We start from the raw sequence: 22152 nt of genomic DNA, 5'->3' as shown, positions 1-22152 counted from the left end.
TGTGGTAAAATAGTTTTATTTCAATATTTTGATATATAATTATATACTTTCATTTTTCTATACTAAATTAATTCTGTAGCAAAATTTTAAATTAACCTTGGATGAGAATATGTGTTATACAGAAAAAAGGTCTATTAAATCTTGTATGTCTAACAAAAACATTATTTACACCTAAATAGTTTTTATGTGCCTTTGTTTACTGATAAGTTGTTTTTCCTCTGTATACACGTACCCATCGCTTACTAAATATCGACTGTCCGCATGCCAATTGACATAAGCGACATTTTGTTTTATTTAAAATGGAGATTAGGTTAAAAAAACGGAGAGAAATTGACGGTCCCTACGTATAGTATCGAATCTGCAAAATTGCATTTTGCAGATTCAATACTTTGCGTAGGTACTGTCGATATTTAAACGGTCCTTATTAAAATGAACTGCATTTATTTAAGACAATAAGGATCGAAGTGCTTATCGCCTTGGTAAGTAACACTTAACAAGCGATGTTTATTCCACGGTCCCTATTGCATCTACAAAATGCAATTTTGCAGATTCGATACTTTATGTAGGGACCGTCGAAATATGAATAAAACTCAATGTTGCATATACTAAAAGTTAATTAGCCTGCGAACCTTCGATATAGTAATTTATATCGGTTTATAAAGCTAAATCACTTACCAAAAATACCTCATAGTACATATAAATGATAACTTAAGCCATAAAAATCACTATAGTATTTAACACAATGAGAGTCGTAACAGGGGAGTGGTGCGAAAAGCTCCCAATTTAACGGTAATGCGGCGCCTCTGGATCAATGGGATAGGATCCCTTGCGACGATGTACAACGATATATAGACTAAACATTATACATGGTAAGGGCATGGACCAGTTGACCGAATCGTACTATTAACACTAAAATACCTATACTATCTATACATGTGTATGGATATTGCATAATGAAGTAAAGCTAGGTTGGATATAAGGATTCTAAATATAATTATAGGCTATACTGTACATGGTTACGGACACGGTCGTCCAGTCGACCGGATCGTATTATAAGGGTTAATACATCTATTTTATCTGTATATTATGTGTAATGTGTATTAATATTATACAGACGTAAAGTTAGGTAAATGTCGTGATGCTATTAATCAGATTTGTTTTTTTTTTAAATAGAAAGCTTCATTACATCATTGAGCTATTGGTATTTCTTTATCTTGAGGACGAAAATTTAAGCGAGCGGAGTTGTGGACCAAAGCTAATCCTGTCCTAATATGTTGAGTTTATGATGTGTTAGCACTGAGTAACCATTTGTGGTATCAATTTGATTGTAAAACTTTGATTACGCTACGTTATGTTTATTGAATGATGAAACATCGTATTTTTAGTCATAGTAGGTTATCGTTAGAATTAGGTAAATGTTTATTCATTAAAAACAGTCAGACTGAAATCCGCTGTACTGCTGCGCTTAACTTTCTAGTGTTTCTAAGTCCAGATTGCAATGACGTACAAACGTACGAAATCCTTTATAATATATTTTTTTATGTACCTACATGAATTCAATACAGTCATGTTTCGAATTCGTAACGACTGTAGATCATTATTTAAATAGTCGCGAAACTTGAAATGTTATATCTGCCGTTCGGCCGCGACGTCCCGCGTTATTTATTATTTACACCACTTCCAATATTTGGATATAAATATTTCAATAGTATTATTTATTTGCTTGCGGTTGGATTGAAAACAACCGCGATTATGTTTTTAACAGCTAGCCGGGAATTATACAATTTAATTGTGCGGAAATCCGATGCATTCTTTGATTTTTATTACTGTATAATTGGATTAATGTAATTTTGATAATAGGTTATAAAGGCGCTCAAAGTAATTAATCCACCGCGTTCGCTAATCACGGTTGTAAAGGCTCGGTGCATACGCTAACAAATGTATTGATGCGATAAGTGTAGAGCGAGATGTGTATTCATGAAAGGCCGGGGTGGTAAGGTGCCGGGTGTTGGGCGCTGGGTGCTATGGGCGCCGCGTCTGCTGACACAGTTCTGGGCGCCGGCGCGGCGGGCGGCGACACTGCAGCCCGGCCAGACGACACGCGGTCGCCGCCACGAGCGCTCCCGCCCTTCCCGACTCCCGCGGCGAACATCGACAACTTTAAACTTCGAAGCGCGATCTCGCGATTTCGCCAGTTTACGTCGTCTCCCATTGTTCTTATGCAATACCGTGGTGCGTAAGCGCGATAACGTTTGCGAGTGATCCGAGTGATTGTAAACATTTTCCCTCGCAGACTCTACGGGGTGACGAAAGTTACTCTTTATTGAGGAAACAGTGACACATTGTTTGAAGTAATCCCATTTGAAGGCAGGGTGTTGTGTGTTTCTCGGTATAGTGTTTGTTGATTGAATTTTACTGCGTTTTAGAGTATTTTAGGGTTAGTTTGTAGGGAATTAGTGTCCGTTAATTGTTTTTGTGCATATATCAAGATAAAAGCCGCCAAGCTGTATTCCTTCGAAAGTTTCAAGGTTTACGAGTACGATGAAGATCGGACGTGCAACGGCCACGAAGACGACTTCGACACTTCCAAGAGAAGTGAGTATACTTTTATGGTGCAATAAACTTGTTTAACGTTCCAAATATTTATGCCATGGCTCTGATGAACTTTGATGTAGAGTGAACATTATTATAACTGAAAATCCGTTTAATTTTGCACGAAAATTATTTATTTACACTTTTAGACATTCCACCACACCTGTATACGTGTTTAATTGCATACTTAAGAGTATTATTTAGATTTTTATACAACATTGTATTGACCTTATAAATGTAGAAGTAAATAAAAAACTTATTTAAATGATGAAGAAAATCAATGATGATTTTCATTAAAAAGAATTACATAAACAAAAAACATTTAGAAACTTGTCGCACTTTGGGAACGTAGTTATTCTTAATTTATATTGCCACATAAAAATTATAATAATAACTATCTCATGATATTTACTACGGTTTTTAAATCCCATATAGAAATTAGGCCAGTTTTTAATTTATGAAACCATTTATTTAATGACCTTTATAAATTTCAATCCGTAAACTCGTAAATTGTGTAGAAGGCGCATTTTATAAACGCCGCGCGTTATTGATGCGCGTGCTCTTGGCGCGTTTTCACCGCGTACGTTTATACGGAATGTCCGACCAGGGATTCGTCTTCGATTTCTAAGTTATAAATACATACTTGTAGTTTCGTTTTAAGTCGCAACTAAAACAGAAACCGAAAAACAATGAAAACTATAGGTAGTTTCGGTCGGATACTATTTGTATGTAAAAGAACGTAGTTTCGACTGCATCACGTTTACTGCGAGTTTTCGTTGCGTTTGATGCGCGTCATCAGCCGTTTCGAAAACTCATGCTCATAAGATATTAAAACTTCAAAGATATGTTTTATTATCAACCAGTATCTTTTCTATTAGTGAATTAGAATTGCATGGGAAAACGACATTTGGTCTTCAATATGTTTATTATGCTAGTGCTCCCATGTAGACAATCGATTGTGTAGGCGCAAGGTCGTAGTGTTTGCTACGTAGTTCTTATATAATGTGTTTTTAAACCTATAGTGTTACGGGAATTTATGGCTGTATTTATTTTGAAATCGTTTCTTAATTTGTTTCTCCACCTACTCTTGACGAACTGAAATATGCCGTTTACGCAAGAATTTTTCAAGGATGTTGCAAAAGGATTTGGCTCAGGATCGGTCGCCTGCATGACGTCGATCTTCTTGGAGATGACGTCAGACATTATTATTATTATTTATAGGATCAAAATTGCTTGATTTGTATGATATTCATTCATAACGCGGTACACTACTTTCCCTTTGTTTGGCTGTTTTTATAATGGTTCATCGCCTTCGTCTTATCCCTTTTATTAGTGTGGTCAACATTCTTACTTTTAGCACGTGACTGCCATTACGAAGTTTCATTACACTTAGCTTATTTATAGTTTCAACTTTATGTAATTGAGTGACAATAATATAAATTATTATTCTATAAATATTATATTATTAATGCAATTCGTAAACATCTACAGTCATACCTAAATTCATGAATAAATAAAGTAATTTATAGCAATGTTATTTTTGTCGTTTTAAAAGTCGGAAGTTATTACAAAAGGTTTATTCCCTAAATTAATTTCATCACATATTAAGTTATATTTAAAATAACTATAAAACGGCGGTTGGCCTCCAGCACACCCGCTGTCACATTATACACTCTTCATAACTCTTAGACGTAATAAAATAACCGGATGACTAATTATTTTCCTATACAAAGAACGATCATTACGATTTACGATATATCGTACAATACGTTTTCTTCATCTCATATTAGCGTTTCTTTAATCGCTCGTGTCAACTAACGACCCTATTAAGATTAGTCATTGACGTACATTTAGAACAAAGGGTAGGTAATAAATACGACTATTCTGTTTATTGATTAATACTAATTGTATTATAATATATACAACCGCCGTATTACGTGAATTAGTGAAAAACTCGAGTAACAGTGACTTATCGTCCCACGTCGCATTTCAGCTGCGAATCCCGTTTATTTCTAGATAAGTCTTGCTTTATGGGTTGATTTGAGGATGCTTGAAGGTTGATCGTCGCTCAGCCTACTTCAAGGGCGTCTAAACTTATTTGAGACGAGTCTGTCGGACCACAGGGTGTAGAGCTAGGACGGTTCCAGTTGAACTCGTATTTTTTACAGGGAAATCCGGAGTTGTCCTTGTCTTAAAAAATGGTAATCAAAAATCTTTAAGGATGTATGCCAAACCAGATCAAATCCAGCATTTTTTCTTTCAGATGATGTTTCCAGAGATGTGTTAACAAGAGTCCTACATACTTTGCTGCATACCTTCCCAAAGGCTTCTTTAATATTTCCTCGTGTAAAAATGTAGGGTAATTACGACGAAATGTAACAACTTTGGATCTTTTTATTTCCTGAACTCCATTAAATTTACACTAATGAGGTTTAGTTGTAGCCGTTTTCTCGAGTATGAATAAATATATTTTTGCAGAAAATGAGTTGCCTCGTTTGTGGTTGCGGTAATTTTTTCGCGTTTGTTTCTATTAAGGAAGGTGTGGGTGTTGATGCTTAAGCACCAAGAAACATTGTTTAACAAAATAACGTGTAAAGTCTGTACCATTTTCTTACATCTTACTAAAATACGAACTAAAAATGTAGCTCTAACATTTACTAGTATTATGTTAATCACTAATTGTTTCTCGCAATTTCGCCGCCGTGAAAAACCTTTCCCGTTACAAAAATCCTTAAATCACTGTAGCGATTTATAGTGCCAACTAAATAAAAAATCAGATTATAAATTTAAATATTTCCCTTACATAATTTGAGTAAATTACCGGAATAAAAGGAAGCCTATGTGTTAATCCAAGACATGGTCTATCCGTGTGGCAAATTTCATACAAATTCGTTCAGCTGTTTTTACGTACCAAACATTTTTATAAAATGTCGTATATATATTAGTTAGAAGTTAGATTGTAACCGTGAAACGGCGGTTGTAAAAGGACCATTATTTATTAAATCAATTTCAATTTCCTTAGTTCTGTTCTAGAGATCCCTATACACTTGCATAATATAATAGAAATGAAACATTCTAAATGATCACTAGTTCGCGACGTATGACAAGGCCATATCTTTTATTCATTATTTTGCCTTTTACGAGATCAGGAACTGTTCATTAGACGTAAGACGTATATGTCGATGCACTGATTAAAAAAACACATATTTTAAAACAAAGTGTCACACAATCCATTAATCAACTACCGTATCAATCATAAATTAATAATTGTTATCGTCTTTGATAACAATAAAGGTCATAAAATATAATGTGCCGCGTATGTAGTACGTTGGAGAATGTTCCGATTTTGCGTTATTGTTATTGTTATTGTTATTTGTTCTTATATCTTCGAAGCAAAGCATAGAATTCCTTTATGGTTGCCACTAATATAGAATAAATAACGTATATTTTCTTACCTGCAAAATATGTTTTAGTGCTAGTTTCAGGGTTGGTTAATTCTATAATCCAAGTACCAATGCGCTTCCACGAGCCAAGAGGCAGCAGGTGTGTTAAATAAATACTTTTATTGAATACAATAACTTCTCCTAAAAACAATTATGTTCCTAAATTATCATTGGCCTTCACATCTAACATGTCTTTAGCAGTATTCACTATGATTATAGACGTGTTTAGCATCTAAAGTTGGTCAGCAAATTAAGTTTCTGTTAAGGCGACTTATCTTTGTTTGTAAGGTTAAGTTTGCGTTATCAAAAGAAATAACAATAACCTTTTCAAGTACAGGTGGCAACCCTAACCGCATTCGATGCAGTACAAGTAACCGGTCAAGTCGGTGCAGTGTGGAATAAGCAAGTGACTATACACACAGTCATCGAGAGATAAGAGTAGGCGAACTGGTGAACGGGCGTTGGCTTGACTTGTCTGTCTGGCCGCCAGCGTCAGTAGGCCCCTGCGCTCCGTGACGACGACACGGCGCACGCGCATTCCTCGCGGCGACACAACAAAAAAACAAATATCTAGGCCGCTCTCATGTGATAGTTTACCATTTCTCTCGCTTATTATGGAAAAAGTGTGCTCTGTGACCAATCGATATTATATTTTCTAACGGCTCGCCGGCGATCGATCGAGCTTCGTTTTTGACATGATTGCAAAAATCTGAAGTGTCAAAAAAAAACTTAATTTAGCCGAGTTATCTATGTGGGCTACGTGATAGTGTCAAGTGTGTGACCGTATTGTTTCGGCGGTATTTTTTATTTGCATTCGCGCAGTGTCCGTTAGTAGGTAGACGTTACTTGTGATTCTTGGAAGTGATCGTTTTTAGTTTTGGTGAATGAGTCAGCTAACAGGCGTCGGGATTGTTAACTTTGTCAACGTGCTACCCACGATTTCCGAAGGTAAATTGAGCTATTGTCTACATCTCCTTTCCTGACTATGCATCTCGATATCAACCTAATTAAATAACAATGTAGCGAGTACTTACCGACGCTATCATATCAACGCTCTTATATTATTTGCGATACCAATTTACGTTATCGTAAAATTAATTCATTACATTGTTTATATTGTAGTGAAAACGATATTTCTCTAACCAACTCGTTACACAACGTTCACATTCATATGAGAAAAGGAAATATTCATGCAACAGCATTTATGGTGATTCAAGCAGGTGATGAGGATTTTATCTTATTACAGGTATTACGTATCGGACCGTCGCTAAGGCAGCGATTTAATCTGTTTGTGTGCATTGTATTATTTACGTAACACACATGCACACACGTACCATATATTTACCATACGTCAATAATTACAAAGTTTTAATTAGTACAGTTCTACGGAAAAGGCCACGATAACCACAGTTATTTTTAAATAATATAATGACGTTCTTCAACAATTCATTGTTTTTGTGGCAAAGTTAGTTTTTTATCTATAAAATATTTCAGAACAACAATTCTGTATAAGTGGTACCTGTTTCACAAAGGTCACTATTTTATAGCGCTTATTATTCGACGACAATCCGTAGCTTTGATGTCCAATGACATTACATTCCTTCACAAAAAAGGTCCTTTGCCAATCCTTAGTCAGATTTTTTCTGCCAGAGAATGAGATATTTCGCACCATCTGTTATTTAGTTGTTCCCCGAACAAGACCCGCGCAGATGCGTCTGTGAAAGTGCGCTTTCTTTTTGCAAACAACGACTCGTTCATTACGAATTATCTGTCAAAAACTGAACGCAACTAAAACTGGTGCATCTTAAACGCTTTCTTGATTTTATTATGCACCGCGTTGGCTGTGCTCAGTTGTACGATTTTTTTTATATGTAGGCCACAATGTAGAATTGTGAGTCAGAGGCTGAAAAGCTTCGCGGCCTTGATGGCATCCGCCTTATCCAACAAGCAGGCAGTCGTAAGCGCAGGTGCGTTCGGCCGGCGCCACGGGTCGACGACCGAGACGACCAACGATTAATAGCTATCTTTGAGATGGAAATTCAATCAGAGCCTATATCGACCGTATGTAAAATATATGTTGATATACAGCAATGCTATATCATCCTTCGCATACTGCCAACGCATGTTATCTAATGTAGAAGTGTCGTTAAGCCAGATTTAAATTCGTTCTATATTTATTTTTATTTTATCGAAAATGTTTGATGTTGAATACATTAAATGTTTGTTTAGCCAGAAATAGCGATGAAGCCAATACTAAACCTTAGGTCAGCAGTTCGCCAGAGTGAAAGTGTAGACACTTAATTTAATTGTTTATGAACTCCATAGTCAGTTCGCAGAATCTAGTTTCACCGCCTAGATAGTTGCAAAGTTTCAAGTGTAGGAACACAACACCAAGGACGTTGGATACAAAAACCGCTTCACCTACTTGGGCAACGATCGCAGTTTCACATCGCATTCTTTAAATGTATGCTCGATTAATTGCACACTATGTGGCATCTTAATGCGTGTGAGAAGACACTTGACAGGTATAACGTATCTGTATGTATAAATTGTTGCCGTTTGGATCGCTCGCTAACTTCAGTTCCCGGTACTGGTTTTTGTGGAGTCGACGATTGCGACCGTTAATAAGAAATTGCACAGTTGCATCCGATGCGCACGTTTAAACAAGGACTGCGACTTCAATCGCATCGACACTGAATACTATCTTGTATGCTACTTATATAAATGTACAATAAATTCCGAGAAGGGTATTGAAATTTCCACTCGAAGTATGGTAATGTCTTGTAACTGCGCGCACCACACATCGTCACAGTTCACTGTGTCTTGTTCTACAGTTAATGAATTCCAGATACGCATTGCTCATAACAAACTTTTGTCTTTGTCCTACAAGTGTCTCAAATTCATTAGAACATCCGACAAATGAATTCATGATGATAATATAAATGAAATGTGCTAATGAACAAAATATTTTCATACAAAAGTGTGTGTGTTTACATAACAACGTTCGTTATTGTGTTTGTGGAAAACACGTTTCGCGTTCAATACGCAAGTACAGTTATTATTTAGTATTTACACGACATTCCTTTGTGGTACTAAACGTATTCAACGTTGCACAAACGCTTGGTTCTCTGGGAGTTGTTGATCATTCAACTTCATCGGTGACAAAGAGTGCGGAGGCGCACAATTACGATGGACCTTGCATGCACGCCTCCACGTACCCGAGTGCGTAACGTTCACTGCACATTCAAGCTGAGACGGCCGCCTGCAGCCTGCCGCTCGCCGCCCGGCGCTACAAACTCGTCGAGTAATTACAGATGATTTCGAGCCGGCAAAAAGTGCCCGCTCGTGTTTATCTCCGTTTACAGTTAACTTTATTCAGTTATGTACATTAATGATTGTACTTAGGCGTATTGTGGCTGAATATTAATTCCGCTGCGTGATTTAAATGTATTACCGGCACACATCGTGATACAGAATATGAAAAAGGTGACGTAACGAACGACAACGAGCGCCGAAGTTCAAAAGTGTATTCCATTGCGTGTGGATACGGAATGTTTGGAACTGTTATAACGTCAGTTTTACGTACTTTATGTAAAGCGGGGGCACGTTTTGGCGGTCCGGGGTTTTTTGTTCGTTTTATTTCGTCTCCTGAGTACACAGATAAAAATATCAATGTTTGTATTTCAATAAAGTGTGCGGTTTGGGATTCGGGCGTTATTTTTACTTACTGAGTTTTGTTATATGATTCATGATATAAATAATATAAGACGTAAAGGTGAATCTAGACTAGCTCATTTATTAGTAACAGAATATCGAGCAATTCGTGTTTATTAAATTATGGAACCGCACTTCGAATTCGAAGTTCGATGTTTTGTTACAACCTGATTTTGAATCCTAACGAGGCGATATTGGATGCACGCGAGCAACTTGGAGTGAGGCATCCAAATCAAAAGGAAATGGTATAGGTTGATGCTGACCGCCTTGAGCATAACGTCGAGTGTAGCGTCAAACATTCGCAGGTACCATACATTACATGGTAATGCTTTTGGAAACAGCTTTTGCCTGTATTGTACAATTCGCAAGATAGTCACATTATACTGTAATGTTCTAGCAAATGTTCTAATCCCATTCGACATCATCCATCTTGTTCAGAAGAAATCTAATGATCAGACTGAAGTGGATTAATTCGAATATATCTTTGGCCTAATGTTTAAAGTATTTAGTAGAGTCCAATGATGTTTTGGACAGATGTTTCGTTTTAAAATTGGCCCGCCCACTGTCGTAATTCGTGTGTTAGAAAACTGTGTAACTATACTATTAACTTTATTTATTGCGGTGTATTGTGGTGACGTTTTGTATTTATTATAGATATCAATTTTAAGGACCTAGGAGGACATTCATTCGGCCGAACAATGTAAGGGAAAACATATTAAAAAAATATTATTGATAAATTATCTTATTGTTGTTTGTTTTGGTCATCAATTACTTTAAATCCATGGATGGATCGCCTCTGTAATTTACGGTGGGCTATTGTTCTTAATCTATAATTAATCTCATCCAGGTTAAGCTAACAATAGACAAACAGAGCCAATCTAATTTATATCGAGGTAACAAAGTCAATAAATTAAAACGAAACATGGTTATAATATTATGGTTAATTAAGAAAGATTTATTATACGAAGCGTATTATGCTTCATAATTCCAACGTCTTTGGGAGTGAGGGAACGCTTGGCTTGCCACGCAGCCGTGGACACGCTCCAACGGCAACGCCAGCAGCACAGAACTCATTGTACCACGGCTCACACTCCACACGCCACTAAGGACATGAATCAAGAAATAAACACTCTATGTATCTACACCTCTATAACAATTTGCGCATATACGTAATGTCATGTTATTAAAACGTAGTGTGAAACGATTTTTCTGGTTGTTTGTTTTCTCAATACATCCATAGCTAGGCAGTTTTGTTGCCTAATGCATTATGGAGCTAATTTTCATATTCAATGTGCGGGCTTGTCGCGTTGAGGTATTTAGCCTCCACCACGCTGACCCAATGCGGGTTCGTAGATTTTAAATTAGCTTTGATAATTCAATTACCTATTTAATTAGCTGCAACATGAATAATGAATGTATTTAAATAATTTAGAAACTTATATCAAATGCACGAAGGAAAGTTTTTGAAAATTTGTGGCGCTTCGTTTCCCACGGAAGATGTTTAAATAATGATTTTAAAATCAAATCGTGTTTTTTTTAACGAAGAATGTCAGTAATCTACATAATAATAAATTGATTTATTATATTAAAATTCTATATAACAGATAGTTGTGTAATGAGTACGTCGCTTTAAATTTACCGATGTATACAAGCTACAGGTTACAATAAATGTGCAGTATCTAATAAAGCATGCTATCGTATAGTCTATAGTCACGGAATGGGCACATTTCATTTGTTGCACTTTGCATTTAACAGCCTTAGGAGACAGGCCGGATTGCTCGGTAAATCAAAATAACGTCTAGCAATCGCGGTTCGCCAGATCATTTTACGCTGGGGAATGTTGCAGTTTCACCGTAGGATGGTCATTTATTCTTGCCCTCACAGCATAAGGTTAGTTATGAATGCGTCATAAGTTCGTGTTGTGAACGTCATAATGACTAAGCTAATCCGAGAGAGCGTTCAGTGAAACAGGATCTTGGTCGATTTTTTCCTGTAGCCAATAAACCGTCATCTTTAAACGTGACTTGTAGGTCCTTTTTAAACCGGGATGAAACCTGTTTGTATACTCACTCGTCCTGGGCGGTAATTCCCATGATTAAACTGCGTGGATTCATCAAGGTTCAGAACAAAGAATCTTAAATAATACCCTAAGAACTGAACTCTAAGACCACTATTTAACATGCTCACCTAGATTCCTTAGTTATATATTATTCTTAGTTATCAAACAATATACGATACCTCGTATATTGTTTGATTAGTGTGTCCATTGCCTTTGTTTGTGCTCACAAAAAAATCGCGCGGAATCTAAATTGAAGCAGACAATATAGGCTCAGATACGATTCTCGCGTGAATGATTCGATATAACGAGTTTTCGACGCCGTTATTGTGGTATTTTCATGCCAAACATAAGATTTGTCGGAAATGAATTTATAGATTCATTTAATACAGAGATAGGTATAGCACAGTCTGGCAGTCTTCCGCACAAAGTAAAAAAACTCACAAAGAAAGAGTTCATTAGACTACCGTTGCTCTCTTTGAGTCCATATTATCCAATTAAAGTTCTTTTGCCTTTCAAATAACGACGTTGCGTCTCATCGCATATAACTTACAATTAGTAGCCTGTTCTTTATTGTCATATATATTCATTTACACTTGTAGTGATTTACTGTATCTTGATTGTACATTGTAAAACGATAGAATTTTACAGTAAGTATATGCGAATACATTACTTAGCTACCAATACATTGATTTTAATGTTGTACAATTGATTCATTTATCTCCATAACATATTTTCAAATATATTGGATGACGCGACGCCACTTTATCGCGTTACTGAGTATAAGTGATATTAAGTTTTTGCGTCCCAATTTAATGACTGATAAGCACTTTACGGGTCGTGCAAACTTTTCAGACTATCTTATCAGCGAAGTTTGTAAATCTATTTGATCTAGAAGTTTGACCTCAATAGCGACTAGATAATGAAGACGTCAGCTAGATATTAATTTAGTTTGCGTGTTAATTGTCGTGCGTGGAAAACGAATGCGTATGTTGCTACGCGCGTTGGCTCGCTTTCGTACATTATCTGTTCATTACATATTGTGATATCTAGAAAATTTATGTTTGAGATTTGTTAAATTAGTTACATCGCTTATTTCTGAAATTTCTTCAATCTTACTGAGATTGTATTGTGTTAAGTATTTTTGCGATTTGGTCTCTGTAATATTCCTCACGTTACTACAAATATTTTTAACTAAATATTGACTACAGAAAAATAAGGAAAATAAATCCATAACAAAACGATGTGTCGAAACAAATACTCATTGCCTGTCACTTTGAATTATAGTTTTTACACAAGTTGTTAGTTTATTATTGTTGGTTTTTAGTAGGTTTTCTCTAATATAGATTTTGGATTATAAGCTAGTGTTTTATTGTTCTTCATTAGTACGTTTAGCTTTATATTATAGATTTTGGATTGTAAGCTAATTAAACAATCTGGTTTCTATTATGTAAAAACTGTAGTGTTTGAACAGTTATATTTATTTACCTAGCTCATACAGGATCGACTACATCTGAATGCGATCACGTCACAGGCCCCGCCTGACTCATTCATCTTAATCAAGTTCCAGGGTTGAGCGAAAACTTTTCATCAACAATCGGTACCACCGCGCGAGTGGCACTGCGGGTTAAATCCGCATTTACATTACAATTGTTCGCATTGTGTGCAGGGTCGCAGGTTCGAGGTCACTCGTGTGCACTCGACTCCGCTTCAATGGATTTCTTTGTGTGGGCTAACGTTACAGTATCATTATACGTCGTGATGCATTTATATGCTAGGTATAAAATTTACAATGGTCTACGTAAGTTTACAATTATTGTTGACGGTGTGATGAGTGTGATTTGCATTTGTTTCGGTTTTGTATGTCATTTGTTTCAAAATATTTGTATCTATTTAAATGCGGTTATTAGTCACGCGCATATTTGTATTATTATTAGCTTTATTTTTTAAGTAATTTTAAAAAAAATATATGTCTTAGAAATATCCTTGCATATAAAAAAAAAAAAGAATTACGCTTCGATGGCGAACCTCAAAACCCAAGCCACTGTCGGTTAGGCATACAAAGTGACGAATCTCCTCACAATGCGTGCCGTGTCCGACGATACTGACTTCTGAATATTATTATTAACGTAAATAAGATTTTATGTTTACATTGTTTTATGTGTCGGATCAAATAAATATTCGTAGCAATGAGGGATTCGTATTGGTTTCCTGTTTCTCACCGCACGCCTGTCAGCTGTCGCGGAAGTAGTATTTTTAAAAAATATATGTTGGTATATTATAACGCGTTTAATTTCCTCATTTTTTATATGCGTACATTCTCCAGTGACGTTTAATTATTCCTCATTGCTTTTTTAAATTTTATTGTAAGTGTTTTTTAATTACACCAATAATTATATTGTGACCGTGAAAAAAAATTCCCGGCGTAAAAGGTTCGCTTTATATTTTTCCGAGATAAAATGCAGCCTACTTGAAGTTAGACCTCTAGTAATACATTGGTCAAAGCTGGATTCAATTCCATGTATTGGGTTTTGCGTGATACGCGTACAAACATACACACAGATAAACATTCTATATTATGTTTTGGCTTCTGTTGCTCTAATCAAAACCCCTCATATTAGTTTTTCTTAATATTTATAATATACAGACATAGGCTTGTTACTTTATTATATGTATAGATTTATATGACATTACAAGTAAGACTTGGAATTTTCAATAGTCACGAACGAATACTAACCGATTGTTATAATATGCAGATGGAGACGATTTTTAACAAAGACACTGAATCAAATTTGAATGTATCGATAGTTGGAAGCTTCGCCGGACACCTACAATCAGAAATTAAAATCTACATCAATTAATATTCAATCGGCGTATTCAACGGTGGCAACTACCATTCGATTTTGTTATACATTGTATAGTCTTGTCTTGTATAATTATACGGTACTAGTGTTTTGCTCGCGGCTTTGCCCGTATAGCTTGAGAAAAATATTAAAAAACATATCCTTTTTTACCTTTTCAACCTCTGCCTGTACCAAATCGCATAAAAATCGGTTTCGTGTAGCCCCTAAAGGCATAATAGATAGACGTTAATATTGCAATATTAATAATGTTAGTACGGATGATTACGATTTATTTTATAGGCCCTAGTTATGTTTTATGATTGTCACCTTGCAATCGATAGCCGTCTATAGTCGATATGATCGTTTTGACGTAGTTAATCGATAGTCCATAACCGTTCGCTATGTGCGTAAGCAAATAAATTTGGATGTGGTTGAATGGCTATTCAAGTTTTATTACTAACATTTCTATATTCAATATTTTTAAGTTACTCAACCTTGTAATCAGTTTTACAATCTAGTTTAATAGATTTTCAAGATATTTGAAAATAAATCCATTCCATACTTTGTAAGAACAGTCATATTTCGTATTTGATAGATCAATAAACAATCAATGAGATATGATATGAACCTTTAAAGTTTTAATAACTACAGTATACACTCAGGCCAATTAATTGTTATTAATAATGTGAATCTTATATACCTGAACAATGCAATCATTAAACTGTATAGTAAACTAACTTTTGCCTACGGCTCCGTCCACGTGAAAAAGTTTTCCGGGATAAAAAGTAACCTATAGCACTCAGGATTAATGTAGATTACATTTAGTGAAAAAATTCAATTAGTATAGTAGTTCCTGAGATTAGCGAGTGCAAACAAATACTCTTCAACTCTATATGTAGGTATATTATTATAGATTATCTTTGTAAACGTAAACTAAAGCAGACCTCGATTTGATAACCGTTTTATTTGCGGACGATTGTTATCGTTCGTATTATTACCCGAACGAGATGAACATTAAATATTAATGTCGACAGTCCATTACATTACATTAACGTCGAGTTATTTTGAAAACAATCTTATCAATTGACTCATTGTGGTGAGTAAAATAACTTAAATCTGCTCGAATAATCTTTAGTGAAGGACGCTTTCAATACAATAAAGTTTTTATCGAAATTGTTTATTGGTGAAATTACGTACAGGTGTGTTATAGGACAAAGACTAAAAACGTATATAAAGTTTTGCCGGACATGAGATTCGCACGTTGTATCGCCCGATTTAGTCCACTGTACTGACAGTGTTCATGTAGCCGGTATTTTAACTTAATTTTAATACAAATTAGAATTTTAGTGACACATTAGAAATTACTGGCTCGGTGACTTGGTTGTATTTCGTGCGCAGAACAACACTGAGTTCCCGGATTGAAATCCCGGGTCGGACAGGGATTGGGTTTTTCTGCTCTATCTGCCCGGAGTCTGGAATATACTCGATACGGCGATAACCTCGCCCCCCTATCATGGGACAAAACATGTGCTTACCCTTTAGGTAAGACAGACATGATTTTATAGAATTTAATTACCGAAAAATGCATCTAAAATTGTATATGCTCTGTATTACGCGTAAATACTTATATTTTGCGGCACCTCAACACTGCTTGGGCATTCTCCATCACAATAGACGTAATTTCCTACATTTGTCTTACTAATTGACGGACGTGTGTACTCATTCTAATAGTTAGACCTATTTCTTGTTTACCCATAGTGTTAAGGAATCATAGCATGACTAAACGAATGAATAGGAATTTGTTTGTGCAGAGTAATTGGAGGGAAATCATCACTTCATGATGTTGCTCGGTTATGACTCACGAGTGATCAGTCAAATTAACGTTACTTGGATACAAATCGTGTGAATCATTTTACTTCAATGCATTCATTAACTAATTATGTACATATAGGTACCTACATAAAAAAAATCTTACCGCATAGAATTGAGAAGATGTTTTGTAATTCAAACAGTCGATTTAGTTTCAAACTTATATGAAACAAAAGCACTACGTCAAGTTTAATAATTTGAGTATATGTAGTTTTATAATTTAGTGTTTATTCAAAAATAAATATTAAAAATATTCGCCATATTAATATTAAAACGTTAGAAGAATGTATAAGCACTCCAAACACGCTATTTCTCTTTTAAAACTTAAATAAATTCGCGCTTATCCGAACATCAAAATACCTTGGAAACGACATTGAAAAATGCATTTTATAATGTAATTGAATTGAGAAATCTCCGCGTTCAATCCGGCACGGTCAATAAATTAAAGAAGACATGTTAACAAAGATATATTACGATATTTCACGAACAGTTTTCACAAGATCTAGATTAACTTACGAACGTATTATCTAGTAACGAGATATAATTACAACGCATCAGTTGAACAGCGTACGTTGTTCGGAGTTGTAGAGGTTTATATTAGATTTTTCTCTTAACTTCTGTGGGCGTTTGCGGACGTGTTAGCGGTCGGTTTACTACTTAAATTTTAACGTGGCTTACGGATACCAAACGTTGCCGTACTGGCTCGTTTTATTTTGTTTATGAGAGGTAATATAAAACTCTTGGATGCTGTATTGCAGTATTAGAAAGATAGTTGACGTATCATGTGTTAGAAACTTGTTTTATTGTTTAAATTTCAATAGACCCCGTTGCAGTATTGTGCCTTTAATTGCAGTCGTGATTGGGTGACACGCTCCCAAAACATGTTTTGAATTACGAAGGGAATAAATGCACTCGTGTTAATACATTTGCCAAGAAACATAACACAATTATAAGTAGGTCAATATACATTCCAAGATACTTTGTTACAACCATTGTATAATTAAAGCTTTCTTAATATTTACCGATAATGTTTTGTGTCGTTGGCTTAATGTTATACATTTGAAGATACAGTTGGCTGATATTCAAAGACACGAACTTTCCCTCGCTAAAAGCCTTAACACCGGCGCTACATCTGTCATACTATTTCACCGGTGATCTGAAATGTATTTGTCGTTTCACACGTTTTATTTTTATAAAACTTTATCTATTTCGATCTCAAGGCTCGCGAGGCGCGCTAGCTCGTATATTTCAAAGTCTCAGTCTAGTAATTTAACACAGAAATGTGGTTCGGGTGTTAGAATGTGAAACCTGCGTCATGTGTGACTTTGAGATTATGATTCGCGTGCGCTGTACCTATTTGCTTATCTACTTTATTGTGTTATTCAATATTGCGCTCAGTGTTATTGTAATAGTAAGTAATAACTGTAACATTATTTTCTTTGACAATAGCAATATACCACGAAGTATAGTCGTTTTAATTTACTATGAGATGAATGATATATTTAACCAAGGCTCCCATTGCTATCTTTAACCTATCTTACGATTTTATAGAGTCCATAACTATATCGTGCCAATATTGAAAAGCTTAATCACGCGTTTCAAATTGCAGATAATAAGTTTTGACTGCTTAATCTGATTTTGAATCTAGGAATAAATCGGTGCATCAAACTTTGCACTAACCACTAGATAAACTATTTGATCCTCATCGATCCTTTAATTGTAAACCATAAGACTGTTCCGAATGCAGTCTCAGCACGCATCTAGTGGCGGTGGGTGGAATAGCGCGCGACACTGCGCAGGCGCACCGCTCCACGGTTCCGTAGCCGCGCGACGCTCGCGGCAAGGTCGACGAACGACTTTCGCACGTTAACTCGCGCCGATAACCCGCTTGCACCCGGTTTTGTCACAGTTGTTGACTCCAGTTTACTTAGTGTAGCCCGATTGCTGCATACCAACGTTGTAGTTAATCTGTGCCACTTATTTCAGCATATTGCGAATACAAACACGCAAACAGTTTTAACAATGCTATTAGAACATAGAATCGTTTTAGATAGGTGTTTGTGCTGCCCACACAGGCATATCGTTTTCTATTCTCTCTCATAAACATCTCATTAGTTACAAAAAAAAAATATGATATTGCATCTTCAAACATGAGAATTGAGTATAGTGGCGCTGTCATGCAGAAATTACCTACAATAGAGCGTCGATTGGTGCCAATGAAACGTTACTAATGGAAAGAATCAGTGAGATTTCTAAAGAGGTTTTGGAAATCGTAGCGTGACATATTCTTTTTACCTCCATGACATTGTGGCTGCAATGTAACTACATTGCCGTCATAGAAAATCAAACTATGGTGATGATGAAGTGATTTTAATAAACGACGTTCGTATAAATCTCGAATCAATGTCAATTAACAGTCGACTTGGACGGTCTCTCCCGGATGTCCTTGTCAGAATATTGGTGGTTTAAACTGACACTGCTATACAGACCACAAGACAAAGTAAAATATTGTCACACTCCCCGTTGCCCTGCCCACCTTATCTGGTTAATGGGAGCTAAAGAAATAAAAAGGCAAGGGAAAGCTAACAAAATATATGTAATAAAGGTAAACAAAATATTATATAAGACACTTATTCTATAAGGGGTCGGGGTATTAGAACATCCATTGTCCAAAAACACATTCTCCACCGATTGAATACACTGGCCTTGGGTTCCTGGTGCGCGGCGCTGAGTGCAGTAGCGTGCACTCTTCTTGCTACAGCAGCAAGCAGTAGGTAGCACCCGTAGGTAAACTGCAGCAGGCAAAAGGGTCATGCAACCACTCCCGTGGAACACGACTGGAACCGGAGTGACCGACGCTAGTAGCAGGCAGTAGGGCAGAGCGCTAAGCAAGCAGGTGAACCCCAATTCGGGGTACACAAGGCTGTAGATATTATGTTCAGTAATTTTATAATTTGCGAATATAGTTCGATCGCGTTTTATTGGATTCCTCCTAATGACGCTTGCCCGAACGCATTCCCCTCGTCCGGGCGCGGGGGTGAAATCCCTGCCTTTCGGCGCATGCTCCCAGACCTTTTAGCCGATGCGCGTGACATTCTCTTATTGTTAATAAAAAATTAATTATTATAAAATAATGTTTACCTAATACAAAATAATAAAATAAATAAGTAATTAGTAACGGAATAACCGTTACATACCCCCCTTTTAAGGTTTGGATTTTTCCTAGGGAAAATCCCATTTATCTCTTAGGTGAGTTTAAAGTCCTTGACGTGCCAAGTCCCTAGGTTTCGACCTGCCATGTCTTCCAGATCATAGACAAGTTTTGACTTCTTTGCCGTTATACGGCATTTGATAAATTTTGGAGCTAATTTCTTGGAGAATCTGTTGGATTTGTCACTGAGGTAGTATGTGCGTTTCCATACAGTGTCACCAACGTTAAAATCAAACTTTTTACGACGTAAATTATACTGAGCAGCATTGCGAGAATGTGCCTTAATAAGGGAGAGATGTACTTTGTCAAATATTTTTCGAAGTGTACCTAAATTCTCTGCATAGCTATCACGGGGACCGAATACAATTTGGTTCTCCAAATCAGCATCGATATAATGAGAGCCGTCGCTAGGTAACTCGCGGCCAAAAACAAGAAATGAAGGTGTAAACCCTGTAACTTCATTGACAGCGCTATTCAAGGCGAATTGTATTTTGGGGATATTAGTGTCCCAAAACCTATGGTCATCTTCGATGAAGGTAGATATAGCGGTTATTATAGTTTTATTGTAGCGTTCTACTGTGTTGATTTGTGGTGTATAGAGTGGAGTATAGTAGGTGTTTGGAATATTGTAGTGCGCAAATAAATTGTGTATCTTATTGCTGGTAAATTGTTTTCCGTTGTCCGTGATTATAGTGCTCGGAATACCGTGAACTAAAAAGACATTTTCCTCAAAAATCCTACATATAACATCTGAGGTGGCCCGTCTAATAGGGAACAATAAGCAATATTTTGAGAAGCAGCACATTATTACAAGAAGGAACGTGTTTTGCTTTTTAGACGCAGGCAATGGGCCAACTAAATCAGCACTAATCATTTGGAAAGGTCGGCAGCAATTTTTAGGCCTACCCATTGTTCCTAGAGTCGTGTGATTTGGGTGCTTGTAGGAGAGACAGGTTTCGCAACTAGTAACGAAGTTAATCACATCTTTGTGTAAACTTGGCCAAAAGTATCGTAAAGTAAGACGTTTATGAGTTTTGAAAATACCAAAATGGCCAGATGTGGGTTCGGAATGGTTTTTAGCGATAATAGCTTGACGATATTCTATCGGAATAACTTCTTTCCATTCAAATTCTCTAGATAAAGGATTTAAAGACTTCATGTACCGGAATAGCTTTCCATCAGTAACGCGGTAGTTGGCAAACGATGTTGGAGAGCTTTGACATCCTTTGAAGATATTTAAATACCAGGGATCAGTAGTCCTACATGGAGAAACGACCGTTGCAGTGTCGATGGTGGAAATAGGAATTGACCGACTTAGGCTGTCTGGTACGATATTTTCGGAACCTTTCTTATGTTTAATTTCGAAGTTGTATGCCGATAGTCTAACTCCCCATCGAGCGAGTCTTCCCGTTGGGTTGTTTAAGTTCAGGAACCATTTAAGAGAAGAGTGGTCCGTGTAAACTGTAAACTTACGGCCATTTTCTACGTAGCAGCGCCAGTGCTCAATAGCAACAAGGACGGCTAACGTCTCTCGTTCAGTAGCACTGTAGTTGCGTTCCGCTTGGGATAGGGACTTGCTCATGTACGCGATGACTTTTTCTTGACCGTCGATAGTTTGAGTAAGTACCGCACCGATACCGTAATCGCTTGCATCGGTATGCACTTCAAACGATTTAGTATAATCTGGGCATGAAAGTATTGGAGGGGAGACAAGACACTTTTTAAGTTCTTTGAATGCCTTATCAGCCTCCTGGGACCACGTGAAAGGTGGTGCATTTTTGCCTTGTGATGTCAACTTATTCAGGGGTGAAGATAATGTACTAAAGTTAGGGATAAATCTGCGGTACCAAGAGGCAGTTCCAATAAATCGACGAACTTCCTTACGATTAGTAGGAGTAGGATAATTCAATATACAGTTAACTTTTTCTGGATCGGCCTGTAATCCGTTGGAGTCTACTATATATCCGAGGTACTTAAGCTGTGACCTAAAAATTGACTTTTCTCAAAATTTATAGTGAGATTAGCCATTTTCAATTTTTCAAGAACTCGCATCAGTAGTGTGATGTGCTGTTCGAAATTGTTTGACACAATTATAACGTCATCAACAAAGACAAAGACTTTATGTTCAAATTCAGGTCCGTAAAATAGTGCGTCGACCAATCTTTGTTGGGTTGCCGGTGCATTAGTCAGTCCGAAGGGCATAGACTTGAACTGGAAGGTACCGCGGGTAGGTATATAGAAGGCAGTCTTCTGCCTGTCCTCTTTTCGGATGAGTATTTGCCAAAAACTCTTAGAGAGGTCTATGCTGGACAAATATTTGGCGTCTCGCAGATTGTCTAGAATTTCTGATATGTATGGCAAACTGTAAGCATCTTTCTTTGTAACAGCATTAAGTTTCCTACTGTCTAGACAAAAACGAAGCTC

General features: G+C 36.6%; 1 protein-coding gene across 2 annotated transcripts in view; it reads left to right on the top strand.

Annotated features, from left to right (window-relative positions):
• LOC115441213 (cyclin-dependent kinase 14) overlaps positions 1-22152 on the top strand; it is a 107211-nt gene that overhangs the window by 6443 nt on the left and 78616 nt on the right. The window contains exon 1 of one of the 2 annotated variants that reach the window (XM_037439042.1): positions 6519-6983. The exons of the other annotated variant lie outside the window; for it this stretch is intronic. Coding sequence (XP_037294939.1) covers positions 6920-6983 — 64 coding nt within the window. The 5' untranslated portion in view covers positions 6519-6919. Of the gene's footprint in view, positions 1-6518; positions 6984-22152 lie in introns of those variants that run through there. 2 annotated transcript variants of the gene reach the window in all.

Source organism: Manduca sexta, chromosome 15 (genome assembly GCF_014839805.1).
Source record: "Manduca sexta isolate Smith_Timp_Sample1 chromosome 15, JHU_Msex_v1.0, whole genome shotgun sequence".
NCBI lineage: Eukaryota > Metazoa > Arthropoda > Insecta > Lepidoptera > Sphingidae > Manduca > Manduca sexta.
Note: the sequence above shows the minus strand (reverse complement) of the source record. Positions and strands in the feature narration are given on the sequence as shown.